Raw genomic sequence first — 25827 nt, 5'->3', positions numbered from 1 at the left:
TTCATGCATGAATTCTATACATTCTACCGAGAATGTGAAACTAAATGTCACATTGTGATTGAATCATCAATGACATCAACATTAAGACACTATAATAATCAGCACTTGTCTATTAGTTTGAAATAACTGTAATATTCAGAGCAGATTGTACATTTACGCTGTCTAATATGTATAACTATTAAATATTCTAATATTTATTGATGAACCATTTAAGTTTTAAATATTTTTAGTTAACTTTTTATTGCTTCTGATTTATACAAAGACCCAATTATTTGTTTGTTTTTAATGTAAAGATGCCAGCTACCAGAGCTATATTCATGGTGAAAAATATAAAATAATACTTTTACAAGAGTTTCTCTGATAAAAATTCCAAAACTAAATCTGGTCTCACTTCATTAAATATCCTTTCATAACTGCCAACTGAACAGTAAAGAGTCATCACACTCCATCAAAATATGCTTTAGCAATTAAGGACTTGAACAAGAGGGGAATAAAGAGGCATCAACCATTAACAAAACCGTATTGGTTAGTCTGGAGTGGCTTATTTGAAAGCAAGTGTAGATAATGGTGTCCACCAACCACAGGATTGACTGTAGTTTCTCTATATGCTGATTCCATTCAGCTTGCAATTTTTGATTATATATGCATTTAAAATAGGTCTGAGGTCTGAAGGTGGATTTGGGCATTTTTAAAGCTCCCAATAACTTGAAGCCAACAGCATTTTATATTGTATTCCGCTGCACTGACACTAAATGACACTTGTGCACCGCAATCATTTAAAATGACTCATGAAAGAATGTGGGTGCAGCACAGAAGTATTACAGATTATTTAACTCTTACAACTTGTGACGTAAAAATGTACAAATAGGGTGGTGATGGCGCAATGGATAAGACACATGCCTGTGGTGTGAGAGACCCGGGTTCGAATCCACTGTGAGACACCAATGTGTCCCTGAGCAAGACACTTAACCCCTAGTTGCTCCAGAGGCGTGCGACCTCTGACATATACAGCAATTGTAAGTCGCTTTGGATAAAAGCGTCAGATAAATGAATAAATGTAAATGTAAATAAAGGAAGATGAATAATGTTCCAACCCCGTCAATGAGTGATCTCATTAAGTTGCTTTATGTGTTGATACTAATCTGCCGGAGGACAGTGGAACAACAAACAGAGCAAAGTAATCAAATAAAAGCACACAAACCAATGATGCAGATGTGCACATGCTCTGCAGAAACAAACCTTCATATGTGCACAGATGGGGAAAGTCCTCCATTACATGTCATCTTTCCATCAAAGAGGAAACATTTCAACAGATTTATTCTCTTTATCAAAATAGTTTATTTAGAAGCTTTTTTTTCCTGTCACAAAAAAGCTAGACGGAATTATTCTTTATCTCCAGGTGTCCCCATTGCAGCCTCTCACACTTTCAACTAAAAACGAGGGACAAATAAAATGGAGGTTTTCACTTGAAAAGCTTGGGGGTGGGGGTGGGGGACAATGCAGAATCTTAAAAAAGCAATACTTCACATCACTGTCATTGGTTCTCTAGGATCATACACTTTAAGCAACAGGTATTGTATCATCTGGCTTTGTAGTTGTACATGGTGAAAAACAGTAATGGCTAAACACATGGTGGTGGAAACACAAAATCATCAGTTAAGGTGGACTTTTCAGACTGTAAAGGCTCTGAAAAAGCAGTTCTAGATTCTGATTGAGTAGGACCGACGTCAGATGCATCCAGGATGGTCCAAACACCTTAAGTATAGGCCTGTCCACACATTAACTCGCCCCATAAAATAACAGGAGTGAGGAAAAAGCAAATAGAATATGAGAGAGAAGGGATTGTGGCAGGATGAAGAGCAAAAATGAGCACTGAATGTACAGGTTTTTTTTTTTTATATCTTCGAGACACTACAGTAAAGATTCCATCCTCCTGTGAAAACAAACAAGTGAACAGCGCCACTTCTCAACTTTATCACATCGATATAAAATCTAGACAACCTCTCTCTGAGGGCAAAACAAGCAGAAATGTAACTGCGGTCTCTTTTCCCAAGGACATTTATGCGAGACATCCTTAGAGTTCAGAACGGCAACCATATCCCCATTTCTGGCAAACACTGGGCAAAAATGGATGTCCCAGAAGTTGGATGGTGTCAGGTTTATTATTTCCCAGGGATTTTGGCCCTTTTGCGGGCTATGGCGTCCTCGACAGCCTTTAGCTGTTTCAGCAGCTCCTCGCGGCGAGAAAGGGTGCTGCTCGGCTTGCCTGAGCCAGAACTAGAAGCCGAGCCAGAACCAGATCCAGCGCCGGGGGCAGGAGGTTTACCTGCAGACACGACAGCAGGGCCTTTCCCAGAAGACTTGGGTGGAGGAGATAGAGGACGCTTCCTGGAGAAAGAATTAAGAATTACGAACATGGGATATTTTTAAATCTTTAGTCTTAGTCACACAATGATAAAGCTTTTATTACAAAACACCTTGATCCATCATGCACATAAAAAGGAACTAAAGTGGACCAAACATGGGGATTTTTTTTAATAAAAGCTGGACTAATAATGACAACACTAACTCACAGTGACTGCTAAACTTAAAGAATATGAGACATCTGCACGTTATCTATACAAACATACCATATCGAGGGCAATTAATATATCGTGGGCAATTAATAGCTCTCATGCAAACAAATCAAATGAATCAATTTACATACAAGCAAAAACATTTTCAGACCAGAACTTATCAATTGATGGAAATCACCATATATTTTAAGGGATATTCAGAAGAGTGTGACAAAAGAAAGTGTCAGTGGGTACCTTTCTCCTTGTGGTGGCATGGGCCGAGGACCCTGGCCTTTGGGCCGATCCATTCTGGGAGACAACGGGGGTCGCCCAGGCATTCTCCTGTCTCGACCTATGGAGAAATCAGAGAGTGATGCTTGAGGAACTGAGAGAGCAAAATGCAATGTGGTGCACCTCTTCTTTCTGGACTTCCTTTGAGCAAAAAGCTTAAGCACAACAGTATCTGCTCGGATATCCGATTTCTGGAGGGGTTTTCTAATGGACAGTAAAGATGGCGTGTTGTGTTGTTTACCTCTGTCAGGTGACAGCGCTATCCTCTTGCTGAGAGGCGAAGGGGGACGCTCTTTATCGGCAGGGAAGTACCTTTTCCTATTGCCTCTGTCGGTTTGCTGCTGGTCAAAGAGGAATAAAGAAGTCATTGATCCACATCCACTTCAACACAGCTGCCTGAACGTGAAAGCGCCTTCCCCATTTACCTTGTTTAATAGGGTGAGTTTGATGTCCTTGTGAGAGCCGTATCCTCCTGGAGGACCCATAGGCGGCGGGTGCATGGGGTGACCTCTGTTCCCAGATCTAGGCATGCCGGAGCTGGTTTTGGGGGGGAGACCGGAGGGGTCCACTCGTTTCCGCTCATCTCTGAAAGGCTCTTCTTTCTTTGGCGGTTTTCCTTGAAAGGACCCCACACGACAGTTACCTATTTTAGGTCAATGCAACATTTCTCATTTTTATTCAAGTGTTTTTTTAGTTTGTAATCTAACATTTATAATTGTATTTAAAGTTTTAATACAACTAACGAAAAAGAAAGTCTTAGTTTACAATAACAAATTGATATGTATGGCCCGTTATAGAGTCATACTTCAAAAAATGCGACAAATGCTCATCAAATGTGACAGTCACTGAGCCACAGTACCTCTGTCTTTGTTGGGCCCCCTGTCCCGTGGCGGGCCCCTTTCTTTGCGGGCTTGGCCAGGAGTGGGTGATCGGGAGCTGGCGGAAGACACGGGGCTGGCTAGGTCAGCGTACATGTCATCTGAGTCAGCGCTCCTGACCGAGCTACTGCTGGAGGAGGCAGACGATACAGATGACACGCTACTGACCGACAGAGACCTGCGAAACCACACAGACATTCTGTTATACCATGATATTTACATTTGAACTTTTCAATGAAGACTCTACTGTCTGTGCGCATCCCATACCTAGACTTGTGCGATCCGGAACGGGACCGGGAGAGTGAGGCGGAGGAGGAATGGGATTTTGAGCTGGAGCCAGAAAAACTGCTGCCACTTACACTGCCACTCACTGTTCGCCTGCAGGAGAAAAAGATAAAGCGAGAGAGAGACAATGAAATCTTGGTCAAGCACTGGAGACAGAATTAGTATAGTTAATAAATGGTGCAGTTTAAGAACTTAAGTTCTTACAGTTACAGACTTTGGTTGGAATTTCTCACTGAATTAACTGTTCTGAAGCTGTCGGAACAGTTACTGAATCAACTATCTGATAGTGAACTGAAGCTGAAGACTTGTTTCATATATGAATATGCCTGTTTCTGGTCAGTGTCCCGGTAGACTTGTCCCTCTTTTTTTTATTGCCTTATCAAATATTTTAGTAATCATCTTATATCATATACAATTCATCCTGTTAAAACAAATTGAAATTGTATATTGCCATCTCATGGAAACAGTATTTTAAAACCTTTTAGCGGGCTCAATTTTCGTGATATCAACATCAAAAGTGGAAAGCAACTTGGTTAGGTTTTGATTTTAATAGCAATTTTAAAGTATAAATTATTTAGTAAAATATATATTCTGTATAAAAAAAATGTTTAGTTCTGCTTTAAAGTAAACAAACTTTTTACACTTTCATTTTCTGACTTTCACTTCCACAATAATCTGCTGAGTTGTCTTGTTTAAGAAGAGACCAAACTTAGGGTGGGTCAGTGTTACAAAGCATGATTACGACCATTCAAATTCCAATCTATTCTCAAAAAAGTCTGGTGATGACAGTTTGCAGTTCAAGGTTCATTCAGACAACAGAACATTTCTGTAATCATTAGAAATCTGCAAGTGAAAAATCCAAAGCAAAGTGAAGAACATACAAAGCATCCTTGTCACAATTGACATTCTACTGCGTGACAACCGAGAATGTTCCTCTTTGACAATAACTATGGACAGTACAACATACATTTTTGAAATGGAAGCCAGTTCTCATAATTAAAATGAATCTACAGAGTATGTCGAAACAAAATGGTAACAGATACTAGAATTCCTTAAAATAAACACCATTTTGGCCCACAAATTATTTCACTAGTTATATACAATACCATTAAAAATAATTTCAATTAATACTTTTATTCAGGACTTGATGAACAATTTCCACAAAAGTGTGGAAAAGTGGGAGTGTAGAGGGTGAGAAGAATGGAGATAACCAGAATAAAACAGACCTAAAATATCATAATTAGGACAAATGATTATTAAAATATGAGCAGAGAAAGAAAAATCTTGATGTATTTTAAAAATACATCCCTATGACAATAAACTCACAAAAATCTTATCATTAGAGACTACTAACAACTATCATCAACAAATCAAATTCGTTTTGATTAATTATTCTTAGAATTATCAAAAAATCAACGTTATAACTTTGCAGAGCTTTTGATCTATGTGAAAAACGAGGAAGAACATTTAAAAGGTCTAATGATACTTTCATTACATTTAGGAGTACTACAATCTCTGAACAACTGACACGCATCCGTTTAACAGAAAGAATAAAGACCTTTCCTTTTTTTCCATTTTCTTAAAATTTTCTGTCTATATCATTGTCTTCAGTGAATAATATCAGAATAATTCATAATGTCATCACGTTCATGATCAGACGTGCTGCTGTATCAGTGTCTTTGTTTGCCTATATATCATCTGAAGACGATGAAATATGTGCGCATACACAGTGCTTGTATATGTTTGGAGAACTAGAGTGAATGAAATTTGTCCATATAAAAATAATAATCACAGAAACGGTCTTGCTCGGGTCCGGATATGAACTGCGATCTGTGTTGCTAACCTTTGGCGCGGTCCGTGCAGAAACCGCTCTCAAGCACGCTCAATATATTGTTGCATATTAAATATTGTTAGTAGTCAAACTCCAACTCTGTCTGCATCTTGGGGAAAATGCAAACACTTTTGTGTTACTGTACTGAGGAAACATACACTTAAGACACTTTTGTCCGAACGCAAATCTGAACAGGCAGGTAAACGAACAGCGCTGAAGCGGTATTTTGTAACATTTGAATCCTCTGCTGTAATGGGATCTCATGGATTAAAAGAGTCAATGAATAATGCAGAGAAAAACGGCAGTCAATTGCCAAGTTGACGTTGGGTTCAACTTTGCTTTTTAAACAGGAAGAACAAAATGGCTCAAATAAAAAAGTAAATAAATAAAACACTTTTTCCTTAAGAATAAACAAAGAGTGCTATTGTTGTTTTCATTGATGTGCAAAACTGTACATATTGGTTAACATCTTAAAAAAAAAATGTGTTATAGGTTTCATGACCCTTTAAATTTAGGATTTACCCTTTTCCCTGTTGCGTTACAGAGCTGATACATTATACAACCTTATACATTTTAGAGTGCTGGAGAATAAGGCAAAAATCTTGTACACATGGCCAATTAAACACCTAACAACCATGCGCAATACCCAACTGTAGAGCAAGAACAAGCACCAGCCACGTGTCCTAAACGCCAACTGCATCTGGCCAAATGCCACGACACAATGAAGTTATGATAACGATGACAAGACAACAAAAGCTTCCTTGTGCGGAGGCATTAGAACCAGCAGGACAGGAGATTTTCCTGAACACCCACACAGGGTATTCCACATTCACAGTGAAACTTCACTCTCACTGCTACAGATCACAATTCTGCTCACATGCTGCTTCCCTATGCTGAAAAGTGCCCTTTCTAGACACACTCTCTCTCTCACACGCGCAAAAACACAGACATGCCGTGTTCAGCTTAGAACACTGGTCAGGTCACTGGGTTCATATGCAAATACACTCAAAACACAAAATGTCAAAAAAACAAAACAAGTAATGTTATGGTGCCATGTCATTCTGGAGCTTGACAATCCCAGTCCTCATCACCTCATGTGTGTCACTTTTTGTGTTTAACAAAAGAGAGAAACGTGTAAAGGTTTGGAATAGTGTTAAAATACTGAAATTTTCAATTTCGATACAATACTTTGAAAAATATTGATACTCGATACCATTTTCGATACCACAGAGAAAACTGCCATATATACCCCCATACAGGTAATTTATCTCATCATTTTTTGATAATTTGTGAAATTTTGTTGTAATAGCCTTTTTTTTTCTCAAAAAGACTTTTTTTGAATTGCTGAACTCCGTTTACAAAAAAAAACACAGGTAAACAGTCGATAATAAAGTAAGGACAAATATATTGCAAACAATAGCGCAAATAAATACAATAGAATAAAGAGACAAATGGGGAAAAAAACATGGCTTTAAGTTTTTCAAGTATGTCTAACAGTAGTATTCACTAAGAAATACTACAGAAATTAAAGTAATCAAATGTAAAATAACACTGGATAGTTTTAATTATAAAAATGTAACAGATTAATGCTTACAATTAAACTTACAAAAGTTATTCAGTCAAGACCAGAGACTGATTTCTTTGTCTTTTGTTCTTTGATTAACCTGACAGCCAGCAGCAGAGATACTAGGCTGCTGTCACTTTAAGAGCTTATGCACAGATCCAATATACTGTTACACAACATGCGTTTTCTCTTAACTATTTACGTTCCAAAACTGACTGTATTTACCTGAAATCTTGGCAAGATGGGCATTTTGACAAATTTGTATGTATTTGACCATTTAAGCGCAATAAGCCACGGAAAAAGTCAATTTGGTTCTCGCGAGCTGTTTGAGAGATGGCTTTATGAGAGCGCTACTTATATAGATCATTGATGCATGCATTTTAGGTGTGAGTGCGAAACCCGTGGGAATTAGTCAAATTATGAGCAATACAATCACTATTTAACCAGAGTGAATGAAACGAGTGAGTGAGAGGAGGCAGGTGTGTGTCAATTCGCTGTCGGAGAGAAGAGAGCAAGAATGCGTAGCTGGTATCGGTGTATCGAAAAGAAAAGGATTTTTTGAAACCGTTTTAGATATTTCAGTATCAAAACATAGAAATATTGATATTTTTGAGAACTCTAGTTTGGAACAACTTAACGAGTAAATAATTATAAAATTTTCCTTTTTGGGTGGACGATTCTTGTAAATGCCCATAAAACAACTTTGCAAAGAAAGATAGTTGATGTTAGTGGCAGAACGAATGTAACGTGTGCTGTACCTTCGAGGTGGGTTGTGCTGTTGACGTTCTTTCTTACGTCCTTCTCTAATGTTGGGGGGTTCTCTCGGTTCTCTGGGTCCAGGAGGTCTTCCAGGTGGACGGGGGTTGGGGGGCTTTCCTGCCTCTGTGATTGGCTTGGGTGGTTTCTCCGGCTGTTCAGGCAACAAGGGACTGGGCATCATTTTGGGAGGTCCTTTCTCCCTGCGAGGAGGGGGCAGTGCACCAGGCTTCAACGGGGGGCTGAATGAAAATATGCATTTTCACTTAAATGCCGTGAGTGAACAAAGGGATTCTGTTCTGACAACTACAGTTAGAAACAGCCAAAAGGCTAAGCCTCAGTGTTATTGATTTGATTGGCTGTGTTTATATAGTTTAGAAGTACACAGCTGTTCAAAAGTTTGGGGTTTTTAAAAGTTTCTCAAAGTCGTACATTACGCTCATATAGTCTCAAATTATATGATCTATTAAAAAAGTACAGTAAAAACAGTAATAGTGAAATATTACAATTTAAAATAGCGGGTTTCTAATTTAACAATTTAAAATGTAATTTATTCCTGAGATGGCAAAGCTGCATCATTACTCCAGTCTTCAGTGTCACATGACCCTTCAGAAATCATTCTGAAGTTCTGCTTTATATTTTTCTGGAAACCATGATTCATTTTTGTTCAGGATTCTTTGAAGAATAGAAATTGAAATCAAAATATTTTTTAACATTATTAATGTCTTTATTAATATTTTTGATCAATTTAATCAGGCATGTGATCAGCTAAAGACAAAAAGAAGGAAAACTCAAACAGACATGCGCAATTCACGTGGGTCACATTTTTAACGTAGGAAAATACAGATAAATCACATCTCTAAGCATCCTTGCTGACTAAAAATATGTCTTTCATAAAGAAGAAAAATCTTACTAACCCCAAACTTTTGAACGTGTATATACCAAATGGGTTTTGAAAGCATGAGTGTGTGCATTTACCCTTTCACTGCAACAGGAGGCTGCTCAGCTTTGTTTTTATTAGTGTTTCTTTGTGCCGAGGGGGTTGGTGAGGGGGAGGAAGAGAAGGATTGCGATCTAGACAATGGAAAATAAAGTGATTAATAAAAGCAAATATTCACAGCAAAACCCAGCCATTTATAAATGTGGTATACTAAATATTCAGAAAGTCATTAAATCAGCATGACAAATCATCGTATCTTGCCTAGAGCGGCTTCCACTGAAAGAGCTGTGCTGAGAGGAGTGACTTGAGTAGGAACTCATTGAAGAAGACCGTGAACGAGATTGGGAAGAGCCAGAACCCGTGAACGATGAGGACCGGGATGAAGACCTTGAAAATTGGAGAAATGGATAAATAAAAGCACCATCCCTTAAAAAGCAACTTAAAGGGGTAGTTCACCCAAAAATAAAAATTTATTTATTTACTCGCTGTCATGTAATTCCAAATCTGTACGACAAAAGAAGATATTTTGGAAAATTATTTTGACCCTATACTGAAAGTCAGTGGGGTCCAAATCAGTGTCTTTGATTTGACTTTACAAAAAAAAAAGTTATAAGTTTAAGTTCTTTTTATGTTCCAAAAGAAAGTCAGACAGGTTTGGAAAAACTGTAGCTTTAAGTAGCAAGAAATCTATTATCTTACCTAGATGAATTGGAAAGAGAAACTGAAGATCCAGAGGGCCTGTGTCGCCTGCGGCCACGGGGAGGGGAGCCTATGAGACCAGGTCTTCTCCGAGGGGATTTAGACCTGCGCCAGGGGTCCTTCCATTCATCTGGCCTCTTGGCCAGTGGGACCATCTCCTTCTTTGTTGGTGGCTCCAATGGCCCTCTGAAAAGAATAGCAGAAGATGTGGATTTAGATAGAATGCACCAACACAAATTTATCTTAATGAAAACCAGTGTTGAATTTCCGTATTCTCAGTAAAAGAAAGAATTCATGTCATTGACATTGTAAAGTCGGCACAGATTTGTCAACAGAAATATAAGTCTTCCTTGTAAAAAATATCTGTTCATTTCCTGAAAAACAATAGAAAACCCCCCAAAAATATGCATACCGTTTACATACCATTATGTAAACAATATAATGTTACAAGTAATACAATTAATGTTATTATCAGATGGCATATGTTACAGAGACTTAATGTTTAAGTGTTAACAGAGTGGTGGAATTGCAACAGTGATAAAAGACATTTCCGAATTTAATTATTTATTCTAAAACGAAAGTAAATGGTCATGACAATTCAAGTCATGTCAAATTTTACATGAAGGCAGCAGACTATATCCTCTTCACTGACTTTGGTAGCCATCCAACTATTCATCAGGAAGCTAGAGCTGCCAAAAAGCTTCTCATAAGAAGTGTGATTAAATGTCTCTTAAAAGTACATGCAAAAGTTTCCCATTTGTTCCGACAAAACAGACCTAGAAATGTAATTTAGTCAGCTGTCATTCAAAAACAATTGATTAGCTCCATGCTGTAGTATTAAAATACTATCATTGGTGTCTTTAGCCAACTTAATTGACCCTTCGCAGGGAGCTTGATTGAAAGGTGATCTGACCAATCATACTTCGCCATCCGCCATTTTGTCCGACAAAGCAGTCAGATGAGTTATTGATTAACATGGGAGGATTTGAACTTGAAAAACTGAATATACTGACGCCTTTCCGCGGTTAAAACAACATTCCTTCTTGTGTTCATTCATGTTTATTTGATGCTTTAAATGAACTAGAAGGACGAGATGATCGGTTCACGAGCAGCTTTAACTGAGGCTCTACAGCGTTCTGTCACGACACATTAAAGAGCCACAAAAAGGTATTTATTGCTTAAATTTCTTTTTAAAAATGGCCAAATTGGAAAGGTGAGACTTTGTTTAATATGTTTAATATCAAAAGTAACCGAAAAGTAACCTGGTCTGTCCTGTCTGTCAGCGTATTGTCAGTCTCATCTCTTATCCTCGATGTATTTTTCACTGCGTGAGAACATGGTGTGTGCGTGAGAGCGGCGTAGCTTGTCAGATATAGCGACAGTAACTAAGGGGGGGTGGGTCTTTGCGAAGGGTCAATTGGTAACTGGATTTCAATCTTAATTGTCTTTACTTCCTGCAGAAGAGCATGAAGATTTCACCTTTGCTTCGGTTGAAAGAAATGAGAAACGTTAATAATAAATATATATTTTTATTATGTTTATATAATTTTCATTATAATAGAAATGTTAATAACATCTCTAAAATATGCTTTCATATTTTTCTGTTATAATTGGCTCTCCAATAATCCCATGTGGATGTTCAATTTCTCTGGGAATTCATAACTTGAGCTGTGCTAAATCAGACTCAGAAAAGACATTACTGAGTTCCAGTCCATAAAATGCATAAGCAGACCTTAGCGGTCATATCACCTGACCAGCTGGCCCTCCAGTACTCCCATATCCAAGTTTAATTTCTCTGGACATTCCTGCTCTATTTTCAAGAAAGCTGTTCAGGCAGAAGTTAGAGAGTGGGAGTTTTTGAAAAAGTTGCACATTAAACCTCTGGTTAATTAAAGATCATTATATTACAGAATTAGTCAAACAAAGGGTATTCCACATCATCTACACTTTAAGTATGCCTTTAAATGACTAACATGATCCAGCCTAGGACCTGGAATGTCCTTTTGGGTGACGTCAAAGTAAACAAACCTGAGGACGACCAAGTATTGCAGGGTGTCTAAAAATAGAACAGACAAGCTGAGCTATTTTTAGATGTGAAATCTAAAAATCTTAGCTCACTTTCCTGTTTGTACAGAAAAAAGGAAGAACATCCTGTATAGAATACTCTATACAGAGCAGTAACGTGGCAAATGGCCAATTAAAAAAAAAATACAATTAAGTAACAAAACATAAAAGACAAATGCTTAGTTCAAAATATGTTATCAAAATAGTTGGAAGTATGTTATCGGATTGTTTATTGAAGTCATACTTTTTGAACATCCTGTTTTACTCTGTAATATGTCTGAAGTAAAATGGACTTTGAATGTTATTCATGAAGAATTTCAACTGATAATAAGGATAAACATTTATAATTCAAATGACAGGTTTTTTAAAACTTTTTTCTGTTTTGCTTTTTGACAAGAAAAGGAAAGAAAACCAGACAGGAACAGCAGGCAAAAATGTCATAGATTAACAGAAATCCTCAACCTCATATAAAACAGAAAAAAGAAAAAGAAAAAAAGACATATACATCTCAATTTGTATAAAGATAAGATATCCAGTTTTTCCAATTTGCTTCACGTTTACTTCTGGAATGTCTGGAATGTCTCAAAAAGAAAGTCAAATGTTCCATATTGTCGGGGACTGTTCACTTAGCCATTTCCTAGTTATTGCTTTCTTGCTACCTGCTAAAAGTATTTGTAACAAATATCTATCTGTCTTTCTCAACCCTGTTGGTAGATTTCCTAAATACATAATGCTGAAATTAAACTTAAGCTCTGAGCCGATTATTGACCTAATTGCCGTCACCACCTCTACCCAATACAAAGAAATAATAAGACACTCCCAAAAGATATGAAAATGACCAGCTGACATATTACCACACATTCTCCAACACTGACCAGGGGTCTACAGTGCGACCATTTTGCTCGCATATGCCCCTAAAAATCGATCCGTACGAACCGGAAAAATGATTTACGAGCACAATGTGCGAGTAACTACCATAATCGAAAACGAGACGATAACTAAATAAAAACTAGTTTTGAATGACAAAAACTATGACGAAAATCTATTGACATTTTCGGCAACGAATAAAAACTAGACGAAAATGTTAGATAGTGACGATTTGTGAAGCGATCCAGTCAGAACTGATGTCCTGCGTTTGTAGATGCGCATATTTGTCCTGTAGTAGGGACGTGCTGATCTACCAGCGGCACACGGGTTCACATGCGCTGCATTTCTCATAAAATATTAAAAAATGTAAACGTCTGGGAGTATGAGTAGAGCAGTCATATAGATCTGAATAAGAGTGACGACGACACACAGTTTTCTGTGCGCACACACCCAACTCGAAGCGTGCAGCCACACACACACACAGAGCGCGAGGACTGAATTTAGCTTTCTTTCGTGTCTGAATGGACAAATAAACAACATTATGTCGAAATGTCCGTTTTGGAGAGTATTCACGTAAACTGTGTCGGTTAAGTCTTAAACAGTTTTGAGTGTATCGGATGTGCATCAGTGCAATTGGATCCGCATGTCATTGGACATGATCCGATGTCTTAAAGTGACCGTGAGTAATAAACCTAATGCAGTCTGTGTCCTTAATATTGATCAAGCAACAAAAGAAAAAAAGCATTCACTGCTCGTCAATAGCTTTAATAAGGATTCATTATATTTAATTCATACAAATAAATATGTCTGCTGCTTGAAATAATAAAGAATGCATATATCATTCATTGAAAGAAGACTATTCTACTTTAGGAAAAGTGGTTTTATTTAATTTTAAGATTTTTTTAAGTCACAGTAGTTAAATCTGTATATGTATTGCATGTTGAAACTTTAAAATCATTCATATTAACAGGTTAATAGATGTTTTCTCCGGGAGTATATGGGTTTGGGCATTTTAGAGAAATTCTAAATGAATGCATTACAATTGAACTAAACCCATTATATTTTAGTCATCTGAATTGTTTTATTTTTAGTCTAGTTTTAGTCGACTAATACTAGTAAATAGTAATACACTCATTTAAATTAGTTTCTCCTCGATGTTGTGGAAAAAGCCTCTGCAGTCAAAGATGCAGATTCACAGGTGTGCCGATGTGCTCCTCCTCCTGAGAGCAACACGTTCCCCTTGTTGTGTTTTACTAAAGTGATTGTAAAGTGTGATTTATACTTCTGCATCAAAACAATTCACACCATAGTTGAACAGAAAAAGGAGCACACACGTTTTGTTTATATATATATATATAATAAACAGTCTGTTAAACTCTGTTACTTGAACATTTTTCACTGCGCTCCAAAATGTCTTTGTGTGCTCCTAGATTTTTTCATTTAGGAGCACATGTGCTCCTTGGGAAAAACCTTAGCGTAGAACCCTGCTGACCATGTTCAGGATTGTTGCGGTGTGACCTTTTTTTATATTGGGGGTTATACAGAATCTTAAAGTGTTTTTCCAGGTGAATGACCTGAGCTAGAGGTGGTAGATTGTGTCCTGCATATGTTCAACCAGTCATCTTCACTTATCTTTATGTTAGCTTCTTTCTCCCACCTCATTGTTACATACATTGTTGAGAGTCCCCTGTCCCAACTGTAAATATGAATTTAACCTGGAAATCAGTATTCTGTTAGTATTACCCTTATATGCGTCGATGAATATTCTAATCAAGTCTGTTCCCTTCTCTCCAGTAGTTCTAATATGTTTATCAAAGTGGTGTCTTATTTGAAGGTATCTGAAGAATTCTTCCTTCCCTAAATTGTATGCATCTAGCCTATGAGTTTTTTTTAAAGGTATCCAAAACGTCAGTGGAGTATATTATACAGTACGGACGAAGTTAAACCTGAATTTATCCAGCGTTTGAATCTACTGTCCAGACCAGCTGGTACAAATTCTGTATCATATTCCACCCAACGTAATATTCGTACATTTCTTTCAAATTCCTTATTTTTGAGTAATTTGTGCCAGACGTTAAAAGGGACTGCCATCCAATTAGTTAATTTGTTCAGGTGTTTCTTCAGGAGAGTTTTTTCACTCAGTATTGATTGGAGAGGTATGCTTATTTGACTTTGCTCTAGGACCTTCCATTTTGCATCACACTCCGGGTCACACCAACAAACCAGAGAACGTAAATGTGCTTCAGTTCAGTTCTCTATAATAAGAGAGTCTATTCGGTTATACATTGGTAATAATGACCAACGTTTAAGTCTGCTTTAATATCAGCTGTTGTAGGAATGTAATTGTGGTTATAAATGGCAGAGACCTCTTTAGGTATGTGTACCCCTAAATATTTAATTGGATTACCTTTCCATTTAAATTGACAGATTTTATAAATGTTTTCTTGTGGTTCGTAGTTGAAAGTAAGCGATTTAGTTTTATGCAGATTTAATTTATAGCTGGAATATGAACCAAATTCTTTAAGAAGAGATAATAATTTGGGCAAACTTGCATTATGCCTGGTAATTGTAAATGACAAGAGTTTTATAGCAATTTGTTAAATGACTGCACATGTACACTACTGCTCAAAAGATTGGGGTCAATATTTGTTTATGTTTTTGAAAGTAAAAAATCAAAAAAGACTTGCTTTCATGTTTCAACCCCATTCCAAAGGCCATTTGGAATTCCTAAAAGGCAAATATGTGCTGATAGTGATCAAGGTCGGTAAGCCAAGATGTGTGTACATTGGGGGTTTGCTAATTGGCACACCTTTAGTATGGTGGGGGAAGTTGTAGTCTTCTGATTGGTCAGTTTGAATGTCTAACATTTGGGTTTCAGTCACATGGTCAAGGAAGGCATAAAAGATGACCGTAACTTTTCTTGGGGCCTGCTCTTTGGCTCTTTCTCTAGCTCTAGTCTTGAGGCTCTCCTCCTTGACTGACTCTTTCTCTCTTCTCTTTTCTAAAGCCACTCTCTCTCCATCTCTGATAACATTCTACATATATACTGGGTACGATTAATGGTATAAGTTATCATCTAATACATCTATTTTTTAACCATTTTAATGTAACCAACCAGATATTGTCATTAAACATAAAAATATCGTCACACTTCAGCAACACCGTAATTGGTATAAGTGGCAGGTAATAGACTAGAAATGTACAGCTTTCTACCATTTGCTGATAACGTTTCTTCGTAATTCGCCAATCCTGCAGCCTAAACAACTGTAGGGAAACTACTCTTACAGGATGAACACAATACCAATAAAACAACATTTACAAAGTTACACCCCTAATTTTAACAATCAATTTTCTGTTCTCTGAAAAAATATATATATTTCCGTTCTCCACCCACAGTTCGGCACGCACTTTAACTATTAGATATTTTATCGCATTATTTTGACATATGTGTTTCGTTTTGTTAGAATGACATTTTGCAGTGGCTTAACTTTGTAAGTGATTCTTGGAAAGGATTGGAGCTTCTCAGGTGATACAGCTGCTAACCTCTGTTAACTGCGATTTATGGCCTGAAGCTCCCTGAGGAACTTTCTGATTTAGCGCAACATTCATATATAGCCTGCTCACAATATGAAATATGACATCAAGGACAAATACATCACATGTGTTGTGAACTTTTTTTCTCCCAAAGTGTAGAAAACTCAGAAGCGAAAACCAGGAGACTCGCGTTTGTATCTTAAGGTGGTTTCTTTATTGAGAAGACGAGCTGTGCGTCGCTGTAGTCTTCCAAGCTCGTCTTGAGTCTAACTAAGGGAAACTTTCCCTTGCAATTTATATACATTTAGCGTAACATTGTGATGAACAAAGCATGTAAATGATGTTTACAGGTTTAGGAACCTGCCCTATACTGAGTGTTACCAATTCCAATCCAATCAGCATAACTATTCAAACAGTGAGAACTCTCTCGCTGAGACAGAAGCTACCAAAGTTTCAGTAATATGCTCACAATAGAGAGAAACAGGAATAGCAGGCTTGATAGAGAGCAGTTATCTAACAGATACAGAAAACAGGATTTGCCGGACTCTCTTGCTGGAAAACTGTTTCACAGCAAATATCATCACCATCATAAACTTAAATGCTAAATTCAGTACAGGAAACTGTCTCAGTTTATATACTATTGTTTTGGAACCTCAATTAAACATTTAATGAATTTGTAAAACTACACATGAAACAGGTTAGAAGTCAGGTATCATCCTGTTGACAGCATGCTGGTTTTGATGAGATAAACACACTGCCTGGGGCCATTTGACACATGCCTTCATGGAGCGATGATGAAATAGTTATGTAAATCCTTGGGCATGTGCTCACGTTTGGAAACATTCCAGATACAATTTTGGAGCTGTCATTGTTCTCCTCATAATGCATTAACAAAATGTATCGTTTATGTGTGTGTGTAGTGTTAATAAATGAATAACGTGGTTTAAAATGAGAGAAGTTAAAACACTGTTCAAAAGTTTGTAATCTGTAAGATTTTTCTTTTCTTTGTAAAGTAATACTTTTGTTTAGCAAGGATGCATTAAATTGATCTAACATGGCAGTAGACATTTATAATGTTACAAAATATATTGGTTTCAAATAAATGGTGTTCTTTTGAACTTTGTTTAAGACATGTTTCTTGAGCACCAAATCGATATAAGAATGATTTCTAGAGGATATGTAACACTGAAGACTAGTAATGATGCTGAAAATTCAGCTTTACAATACATTTTAAAATGTATTAAAATAGAAAGTGGCTATTTTAAATTGTAATATTTCATAATATTTCTGTTATTACTGTATTTTTGATCAATTAAATACAGCCTGGTTTAGCACCAGTGACTTCTCAAAAACATTACAAAACTTTTGATCGGTAGTGTATATTGTAGTTGGAATTGTAGGTTAATTACGTAAGCCTGTGTGATCTGCCGAGCTGCATTGTTGCAGCCTGTTTTCCTTAAGACTTTCTTCCTGTGTGAGTGTGATTTTAGTACAGAACACCTTTATAACTTCCTCAAAGAGGTGTGACTGAAAGTTTCATCTGGTGAAGGTTTCATCTGCTTTTTTTAAAATCTGTATAAAGGTAAAAGAGCAGAAAAACTCGAGAGCATGTAGATGTGAGAGATTAGACGTCGGGTATCATCCTGTTGACAGCAGGCTGGTTTTGATTAGATAAACACACCTGGCTGCGATGATGAAATATGTAAATCCTTGGGCATGTGCTCACGTTTGGAAACATTCCAGATACAATTTTGAATGAGCTGCATTGTTGCAGCCTGTTTTCCCTAAGACTGAAAGTTTCATGTGCTGAAGGTTGGGTTATACCTTTTTCTTTTCTTTTTTTAAATCTGTATGAAGGTAAAAGAGTAGCAAAACTTGAGGACGTAGATGTGAATTTGAGAACTTGTACAATAAATGTACGCTAAAATTTACACACAGCTCCAATTTGAAAAATTGCATTTGCTCCAAAGGAGCCGTTTTATTGGTTGGCGCCTAGCCAATGAAATGGGACTTCTATTATACTTGATAATGTCACAAAACCCCCGTCTTCGGAGACGTTCTGAAACGCTAACATGGCTTAATGCATTAGACTGATATTAAAAGAAATAAATTATATTTTTAGACTCCGTAAACACCATACTAATTAAGCATAGCCTACTATGTACAGAAAAGCAGATGAGCACATATGACGAAAGAAAGCAAATTCGTGTTCAGTGCAAATAAACCTGCCGCCTTTGTTTTATTAATGTATAACGAATTGTGTTTTTTATTTTTATAACTGTTGGTTCATTAAAGGGATATTTCACCCAAAAATGGAAATTCTATCAGTATTTACTCACCCTTTTAATATGTGTCTTGATTAATCGCGTTGCATTCATATTCTGTGCTCATCTGCTTTTCTGTACATAGTAGGCTATGCATTATTAGTATGGTGTTTAATGAGTTTGATAATATAATTTATTTCTTTTAATATCAGTCTAATGCATTAAACCATGTTAGCGTTTCAGAATGTCTCAGAGGACGGGGGTTTCTTGACATTATCACGTACAACAGAAGTTCCATTTTATTAGCTAGGCACCAACCAATAAAACGGCTCCCTTCTCTCTCGCCACCACTGAGCTGCAAGTGCACAAGTTAGTTTTGCATCTAATACATCTCAAAAAGAGTAGCAAAAGTCAAGGCGAGAAATTTGAAATTGCAGTGACAGATTTGAGAAGTTGCAAGTGCCTAATTAGGGCCAGAGCACCGATGGTGTGAGGACCCTGTTGGAATTGCTCTGTTTACTGGGGTTGTACTGCGAATGTGAATGTAAGAATAAGTGCAACTATGTACTACAATTTTGTGCCTGTCATTGTAGTTTTTTGAATGGAATTTTACACATTTATGAATACTTGTCTGCAGCTTCAAATTTAGAATACAGGTTTATGACTATTGTCTGCGAGTGCAAATTTCAACATTCAACTTCAGATTTTAATTGTACAGGTTTTCACATTGGAGCTGTGAGTGTAAATTTTAGTGTAAAAGTATGAATATTTATTGCACAAGTTCTCAAATTCATATCTACATGCTCTCGAGTTTTGCTACTCTTTTACCTTCATAAATCTGGTTCCTGTTATAAGGAAAACAATGCAATGACTTCAGTCAACGATTGTCCACAGAGAGTCAGGACCTCTGGTTAATAACTCATCCGAAGGATGGTGGATGGTGCTTGGTAGAGTGTCCCGACCACTACACTGGGGCGTTAGGACCCACACAGACCACAGGGTGAGCATCCCCTGCTGGCCTCACTAACACCTCTTCCAGCAGCAACCTGGTTTTCCCTGAAACTCTCCAATCCAGGTACTAACCAGACTCAACCCTGCTTAGCTTCAGTGGGCAACCGGTCTTGCGCTACAGGGTGATATGGCTGTGGCCACGTCTTTACCGTGATTGAGAGGTGTTTTTATGTGCTTTTTGAAGTGTCCTGTGTTTAGAAGAAGAGGAGGGGGAGAGAAAGAAAACGGATGTTGACCATCAATAGTGAAGTGTGACTATTCTGTCTTCACCCAGTGGGGTGAACATTTCTTATCCATTTTAAAAACTGTTGAGCGGCTTAACCCTCTGGGGACTAAGCTCTTTTTGGTCCGTTTTCTCTATTTTTACATTTGGGCTTATAAACTATATGTAATGGAGATGGAACACTATGTGTTTGGTATCTATGGATTCAGAAGACCCTAAGCTAACATAAGCACACATGTAATATGTTTATAAAGGAAGTATGAGTGAAAATGTACCATAAACTAGAGAATTTCAAAAACGGAAATTTGATTTTTGGCATTTATTTTTCTGTAAATCACACATCACACAACAATAGTGAACAGTTTTTGAACAAAAAATATATTTGTCAAAGCCTTTGCTTGACAGACATGTGTAATTGTTAAATAAAATGTGTAAAGAACAATGAAAAATGTAACTTTATTTACAAATAGTCTTAGGCGTTTTTCTTAGGAATGCTTAGAATTTTCTAAGCAATGCTTTCTCCTCGTCACTCTATTGTTCCAGAGCTTGTTCCACCGTAAATCGTTTACTGCTTGCCATCATAAAAGTGCTAAAACAATAAATAATGCTATAATTGTATGTGTATATATATATATATTATAATTGTTCTGTCTCTCTCTCATATCTCTGTGCGCTCTCGCTCCGTAAAGCCTTGTTTATATTCGAGGCGTCCGTTCGCTTTCTGTCGTCTCTGCCACTCAATGCTGTTTGGGTAATAGTATATAGTACCACCCCTTGCAAGGCTACAGAGTCCTCCGATTTGCTAGAATACGTCATGGTAACCTTCCTCTGATTGGGTAAGAAAAATATTCCTCCATCTGCAATTTTTCCATTGGTTGTTGCTCGTGAATCTGCCAACAACATCGATTTCATTGGTCTTTGACGAAGTGGTATTGCGCAACAAGGAAGTGTGTATACAAGCCGGGTATATTTGTTATCACTGTTTCCAGCGGAATCTGAGGAAGACGGCAAAAATAGTTTTTAAGATAATTACACATTTGTAGAAGTATGTCATTTTGGGCGGTACCGCCCAATCCGTCCCCAGAGGGTTAATATTTTAGTGGAAACAAAATGGATGCATTGTCCAGGATTCTTTTATAAATACAAAGTTCAAAAGAACAGCATTTATTTGAAACCGATATCTTTTGTAACATTGTCTTTGACTGTTAACGCTTGGAATTTAATGCATCCTTAGTATCACTTTCTTTATAAAAAAATTAAATAATTACCAGTAATTTGAACAGTAGATTAGCGGCTCTCATTTTCAACTACATTTTTAATACTATACGCGCATAAACAATACATTGTTAATGCATTATGAGAACAATGACAGCTCCAAAATTGTATCTTCTGGAATGTTTCCAAACGTGAGCACATGACCAAGGATTTACATAATATTTCACAATGTGTCTAATGGCTGCATCAAGGTGTGTTTATCTCATCAAAACCAGCATGCTGTCAACAGGATGATACCTGACTTCTAACCTGTTTCATGTGATGGATTTGTCCTTGACGTCATATTTCATATTGTGACCAGGCTATATATGAATGTTGCGCTAAATCAGAAAGTTTCTCAGGGAGCTTCAGGCCATAAATCGCAGTTAACAGAGGTTAGCAGCTGTATCACCTGAGAAGCTCCAATCCTTTCCAAGAATCACTTACAAGTTAAGCCACTGCAAAATGTCATTCTAACAAAAGGAATGAGACAACACTTGTTCATATGTCAAAATAATGTGATAAAATATCTAGAAAAGCAAAGTGCAGGGATGTCCCAATTTATTGCACCTTAAAATATTTTTTGTTCACTCATTTGTGCTATTCTCGGCCAATATCTCAATATATTACTTCATGCCTGCAGACAAAATTAGACCATCATGAAATCATATCCTTGCAGAGAACAGTGGAGATGATGTTAATCACTGACTGAATTCATTACATTGTTTTCCATACCACAGGAACAAGATTGCTCAAAAAAAAGAAAAAAAAGGTGTAACCCAACCTTCAGCAGATGATGAAACTTTCAGTCACACCTCTTTGAGGAAGTTGTAAAGGTATTCTGTACTAAAATCACACTCACACAGGAAGAAAATCTTAAGGAAATCACAGAGGCTTACGCAATTAACCTACAATATACACTACCGATCAAAAGTTTTGTAATGTTTTTGAAAAGTCACTGGTGCTAAACAAGGCTGTATTTAATTGATTAAAAATACAGTAAAAACAGAAATATTGTAATTTAAAATAGCCACTTTCTATTTTAATACATTTTAAAATGATTTATAAGTGAAATTTTTAGCAGCCATTACTCCAGTCTTCAGTGTTACATGATCCTCTAGAAATCATTCTTGTATACGAATTTGGTGCTCAAGAAAAATTTCTTATTATCATACAAAGTTCAAAAGAACACCATTTATTTGTTTGGAGCAGGAGAGTATGTGAAATGTATCCGTAAAAACCTGAAACACGCTTGCTCTGGTCCGGATATGAACTGTGATCCGCGTTGCCAGTATTGTTAAACTCATCACAGAGATCAGAAACCGCTATCATGCGCACTTCACATTTTTTACAAATTAAATAGTTACAGGCATATTTTCTGTGTGTTGGAAGTCATACTAGACTTATCTCATCACAGGGAAAATGCAAACAACACTTTTGTGCAGAGGTGATCAAACGCCGCCGAACAGGTCTTGTCACATTTGAATTATCCGCTGTAATGCAATCTCTAATGCGTAATACAGCGCAGTGATTGATAACCACTTTTCTCTTAATAAAAAACATAAGTGCTATTGTTTTTAATGACGTGAAACCTGTACGTTTCTGTTAACATCTCAAAAAATGTTTTAGGGTTTTATGACCCTTTAAATTGATTTTTTTTATATAAAAGTCTTTACTGTTAACTTGATCAACTTGATGCAACCCTTACATGAATAAAAGTTATTAATTTATTAATTATTTTAAACAAGCTTATTGAAACCAAACTTTTGAATGGTGAATGGTGATAGTGAATGGATAGACAAAAGAATAAATTCTTATTCATTTTACATTCTGCCGAATATGTTTTAAAGTAAACAAAAAAACTTCCATCCACATGTACATTTTGCATCAACTAACTGCAACAACAAACTCTGACATTACTCATGTTTACAAAGAACAAATCTGAATAAAAGTCTCTGTCATCTCATCACTTCATCCTTTACATAAATCACCTTTGTGACGTACAATGACGAAACCTACAAAGTCAACATGAAAAATTACGCAGAAGCACAATTCCAGTATTGCAAGAGCTGGCTGGTGAAAACAGGCAAACAATAAAACCTGTTTTGTTGCATACTTAACCATTCTGTGTTATAAATAGGAAAAAAAAAAGTTTTGTTTGGATTTTTAACCCCTGTTTATTTTATTCCTGCCTTGGCATTTTTCTTCACATGTGAAAAATGTTTACACAAGTACACAAGAAAACGTGACAATGAAAGCCACCATAGAGTACATATACGAACAAAGTGGTGAAAACCACAGAGTAGGCTAACTGCCAAGTCAACAAACACTCATGGCACACAAACCATTCAACAGTTCAATTAATATTTCAAAATGCCCTGACATCATGGTGAAGTCTGGAATATCACATGCAGCCAAATGATACAAATTACGGAGAAGCAGAACAATAGATCAATACAAAACAATGAAAGGGGTGACACAGAGGAATATACCAGACAAAAACACAATGGAAAAGAGAACACTGATCAATTCCTCTTCTGGCCTCTCCACATCTTTGGACAATCCTGATTCCATAAAAATACATTACCACTTAAACAACAACAACAAAACCTTCAACATAAAGAGATACTTCACAGTAAACCTAACAAAAAAATATATATTTGGATTATGACTGTCAATTTAAAAAAATTTATAATGTTAAAAAGTATGTAGTGCGATAAAAACATTGACAATTAACACAATCAAAATTTTTATACATAATTTTGCATGTATAGAAACAGAGCGAAACGCATCACAATCTGAAAACCACACCCAACTTGGGGGGGTGGGGGGGGGGGGGGGATCTAACCGCCTCACTTGACTTTGTATTGCGTGAAGCTGCCTTGTTTCTGACTTGTAACAAAAAACAAAATTTCTGAAGGTTGCCATGTGACAGGGTGTACAGAAAAACCAGCTAAAAAACACAGAACTAAGTTTTTATAAGCTGTCGACCCCAAAAAACTAGCGTTTAAGGACACAAAAATGGATACAGCAATAGGACATGCAGTGTGAAGTGTCTTAAAGGATTAGTTCACTTTTTAAAAAACTTTTGCTGATAATTTACTCACCCCCATGTCATCCAAGATGTCTATGTCTTTCTTTCTTCAGTCGAAAAGAAATTAAGGTTTTTGATGAAAACATTCTAGGATTTTTCTACATATAATGGACTTCATTGGGTACCAAACGGTCCAAGGTCCAAATGACAGTTTCAACGATCGGTCATTTAAAAAATAAATAAAAAGTAACTTTTAAAAAGTTTTAAAAGCACAAATGCTCGCCTTGCTCTGTTATGTGATGCACGTTCCTGAGTCTCCTGTTCGAACTCATTCATCAAAATGAACAAATCTTTTTTCGAGTCATTTTGTTCATTTTGTTCGTTGAATGAACGAAATGACTCGAAAAAAGATTCATTCATTTTGATGAACGAGTTCGAACAGGAGAGTCACGAACGTGCATCACAGAAGAGAGAAAGGCGAGCATTTGTGCTTATAAAACTTAAACTTTATTTATTTTTGAAATGACCGTTTCGCAAGATAAGACCCTAATGCATCGTCTGGTGTAGTTTAAAGCCATTTGAAGCTGCACTTAAACTGTCATTTGGACCTTGGACCGTTTGGTACCCAATGAAGTCCATTATATGGAGAAATATCCTAGAATGTTTTAATCAAAAACCTTAATTTCTTTTCGACTGAATAAAGAAAGACATGGACATCTTGGATGACATGGGGGTGAGTAAATTATCAGCAAAATTTTTTTAAAAAGTGAACTAATCCTTTAAAGGGTTAGTTCACCCAAAAATGAAAATTATGTCATTAATGACTCACCCTCATGTCGTTCTAAGCCCGTAAGACATTAAGCCCGTAAGACGTTCATCTTCGGAACACAGTTTAAGATATTTTAGATTCAGTCCGAGAGCTTTTTGTCCCTCCATTGAAAATCTATGTATGGTATACTGTCCTTGTCCAGAAAGGCATCATCAAAGTAGTCCATGTGACCTCAGGGGGTAAGTTAGAATTTTTTGAAGCATCGAAAATACATTTTGTTCCAAAAATAACAAAAACGACGACTTTATTCAGCATTGTATTCTCTTCCGGTTCTGTTGTCAATCCGCGTTCATGAGTACGCTGACGTAAGACGAGCTGACGTGTTATCTGGTGCGCCCGAGCTTCGTTTACAGTCTGAGGGGGAGATGCACGCTGTAAACAAAACAATCTTTGCAAACATGTCTAAGGATTTCGACACAGGGGAAGACTTGCATTTTTTTTTACCAGACATATTTATTTGAACCCGAATATACGGACGCACCAGATAACACGTCAGCAGCGTCTTACGTCAGCAGCGTCACTGCGGACTCGTGAACGCGGATTGACAACAGAACTGGAAGAGAATACAATGCTGAATAAAGTCATCGTTTTTGTTATTTTTGGGACAAAATGTATTTTCGATGCTTCAAAAAATTCTAACTAACCCCCCTGAGGTCACGTGGACTACTTTGATGATGTCTTTATTTCCTTTCTGGACAAGGACAGTATACCATACATAGATTTTTACCATACGGAGGTCTTACGGGTTTTACGGGTCTTATTTTTGGGTGAACTAACCCTTTAAGGTCCTTGCACACATAATATGCGTTTTTTCTTATTTGTAATCCTAAAAATTCATCATGTACAGAAACTTTGCACGCTGGGTCCGATACGTATTTAATCCGTTGTGAAAAAAATTGCAAAACAATTCAAAATGGAGTCTTCAAACAGAGAGATATATTGGGTCCA

General features: G+C 36.9%; 1 protein-coding gene across 6 annotated transcripts in view; it reads right to left on the bottom strand.

Annotated features, from left to right (window-relative positions):
• Positions 1-1314: 1314 nt before the first annotated feature.
• The window catches only part of zc3h18 (zinc finger CCCH-type containing 18), a 53930-nt gene continuing 29417 nt past the window's right edge, over positions 1315-25827 (bottom strand). For 2 of the 6 annotated variants that reach the window (XM_077193414.1, XM_077193415.1), the window contains exons 10-19: positions 9800-9985; positions 9362-9487; positions 9139-9234; positions 8163-8402; positions 3992-4102; positions 3706-3902; positions 3272-3462; positions 3088-3187; positions 2811-2907; positions 1315-2388 (exon numbers count right to left, since the gene is read on the bottom strand). In XM_077193414.1, the coding sequence (XP_077049529.1) occupies positions 2163-2388; positions 2811-2907; positions 3088-3187; positions 3272-3462; positions 3706-3902; positions 3992-4102; positions 8163-8402; positions 9139-9234; positions 9362-9487; positions 9800-9985 (1570 nt within the window). In that variant the 3' untranslated portion in view covers positions 1315-2162. Of the gene's footprint in view, positions 2389-2810; positions 2908-3087; positions 3188-3271; positions 3490-3705; positions 3903-3991; positions 4103-8162; positions 8403-9138; positions 9235-9361; positions 9488-9799; positions 9986-25827 lie in introns of all 6 variants that reach the window. The other 4 variants (XM_077193411.1, XM_077193412.1, XM_077193416.1 and 1 more) reach the window with 3 other exon arrangements.

The sequence above is a fragment of the Siphateles boraxobius genome, unplaced genomic scaffold (assembly GCF_051911475.1).
Source record: "Siphateles boraxobius isolate OS27281-9 unplaced genomic scaffold, OSU_SipBor_1 31, whole genome shotgun sequence".
NCBI lineage: Eukaryota > Metazoa > Chordata > Actinopteri > Cypriniformes > Leuciscidae > Siphateles > Siphateles boraxobius.
The sequence above is the reverse complement of the archived record's forward strand: the minus strand, read 5'-3'. Positions and strand labels throughout refer to the sequence as shown.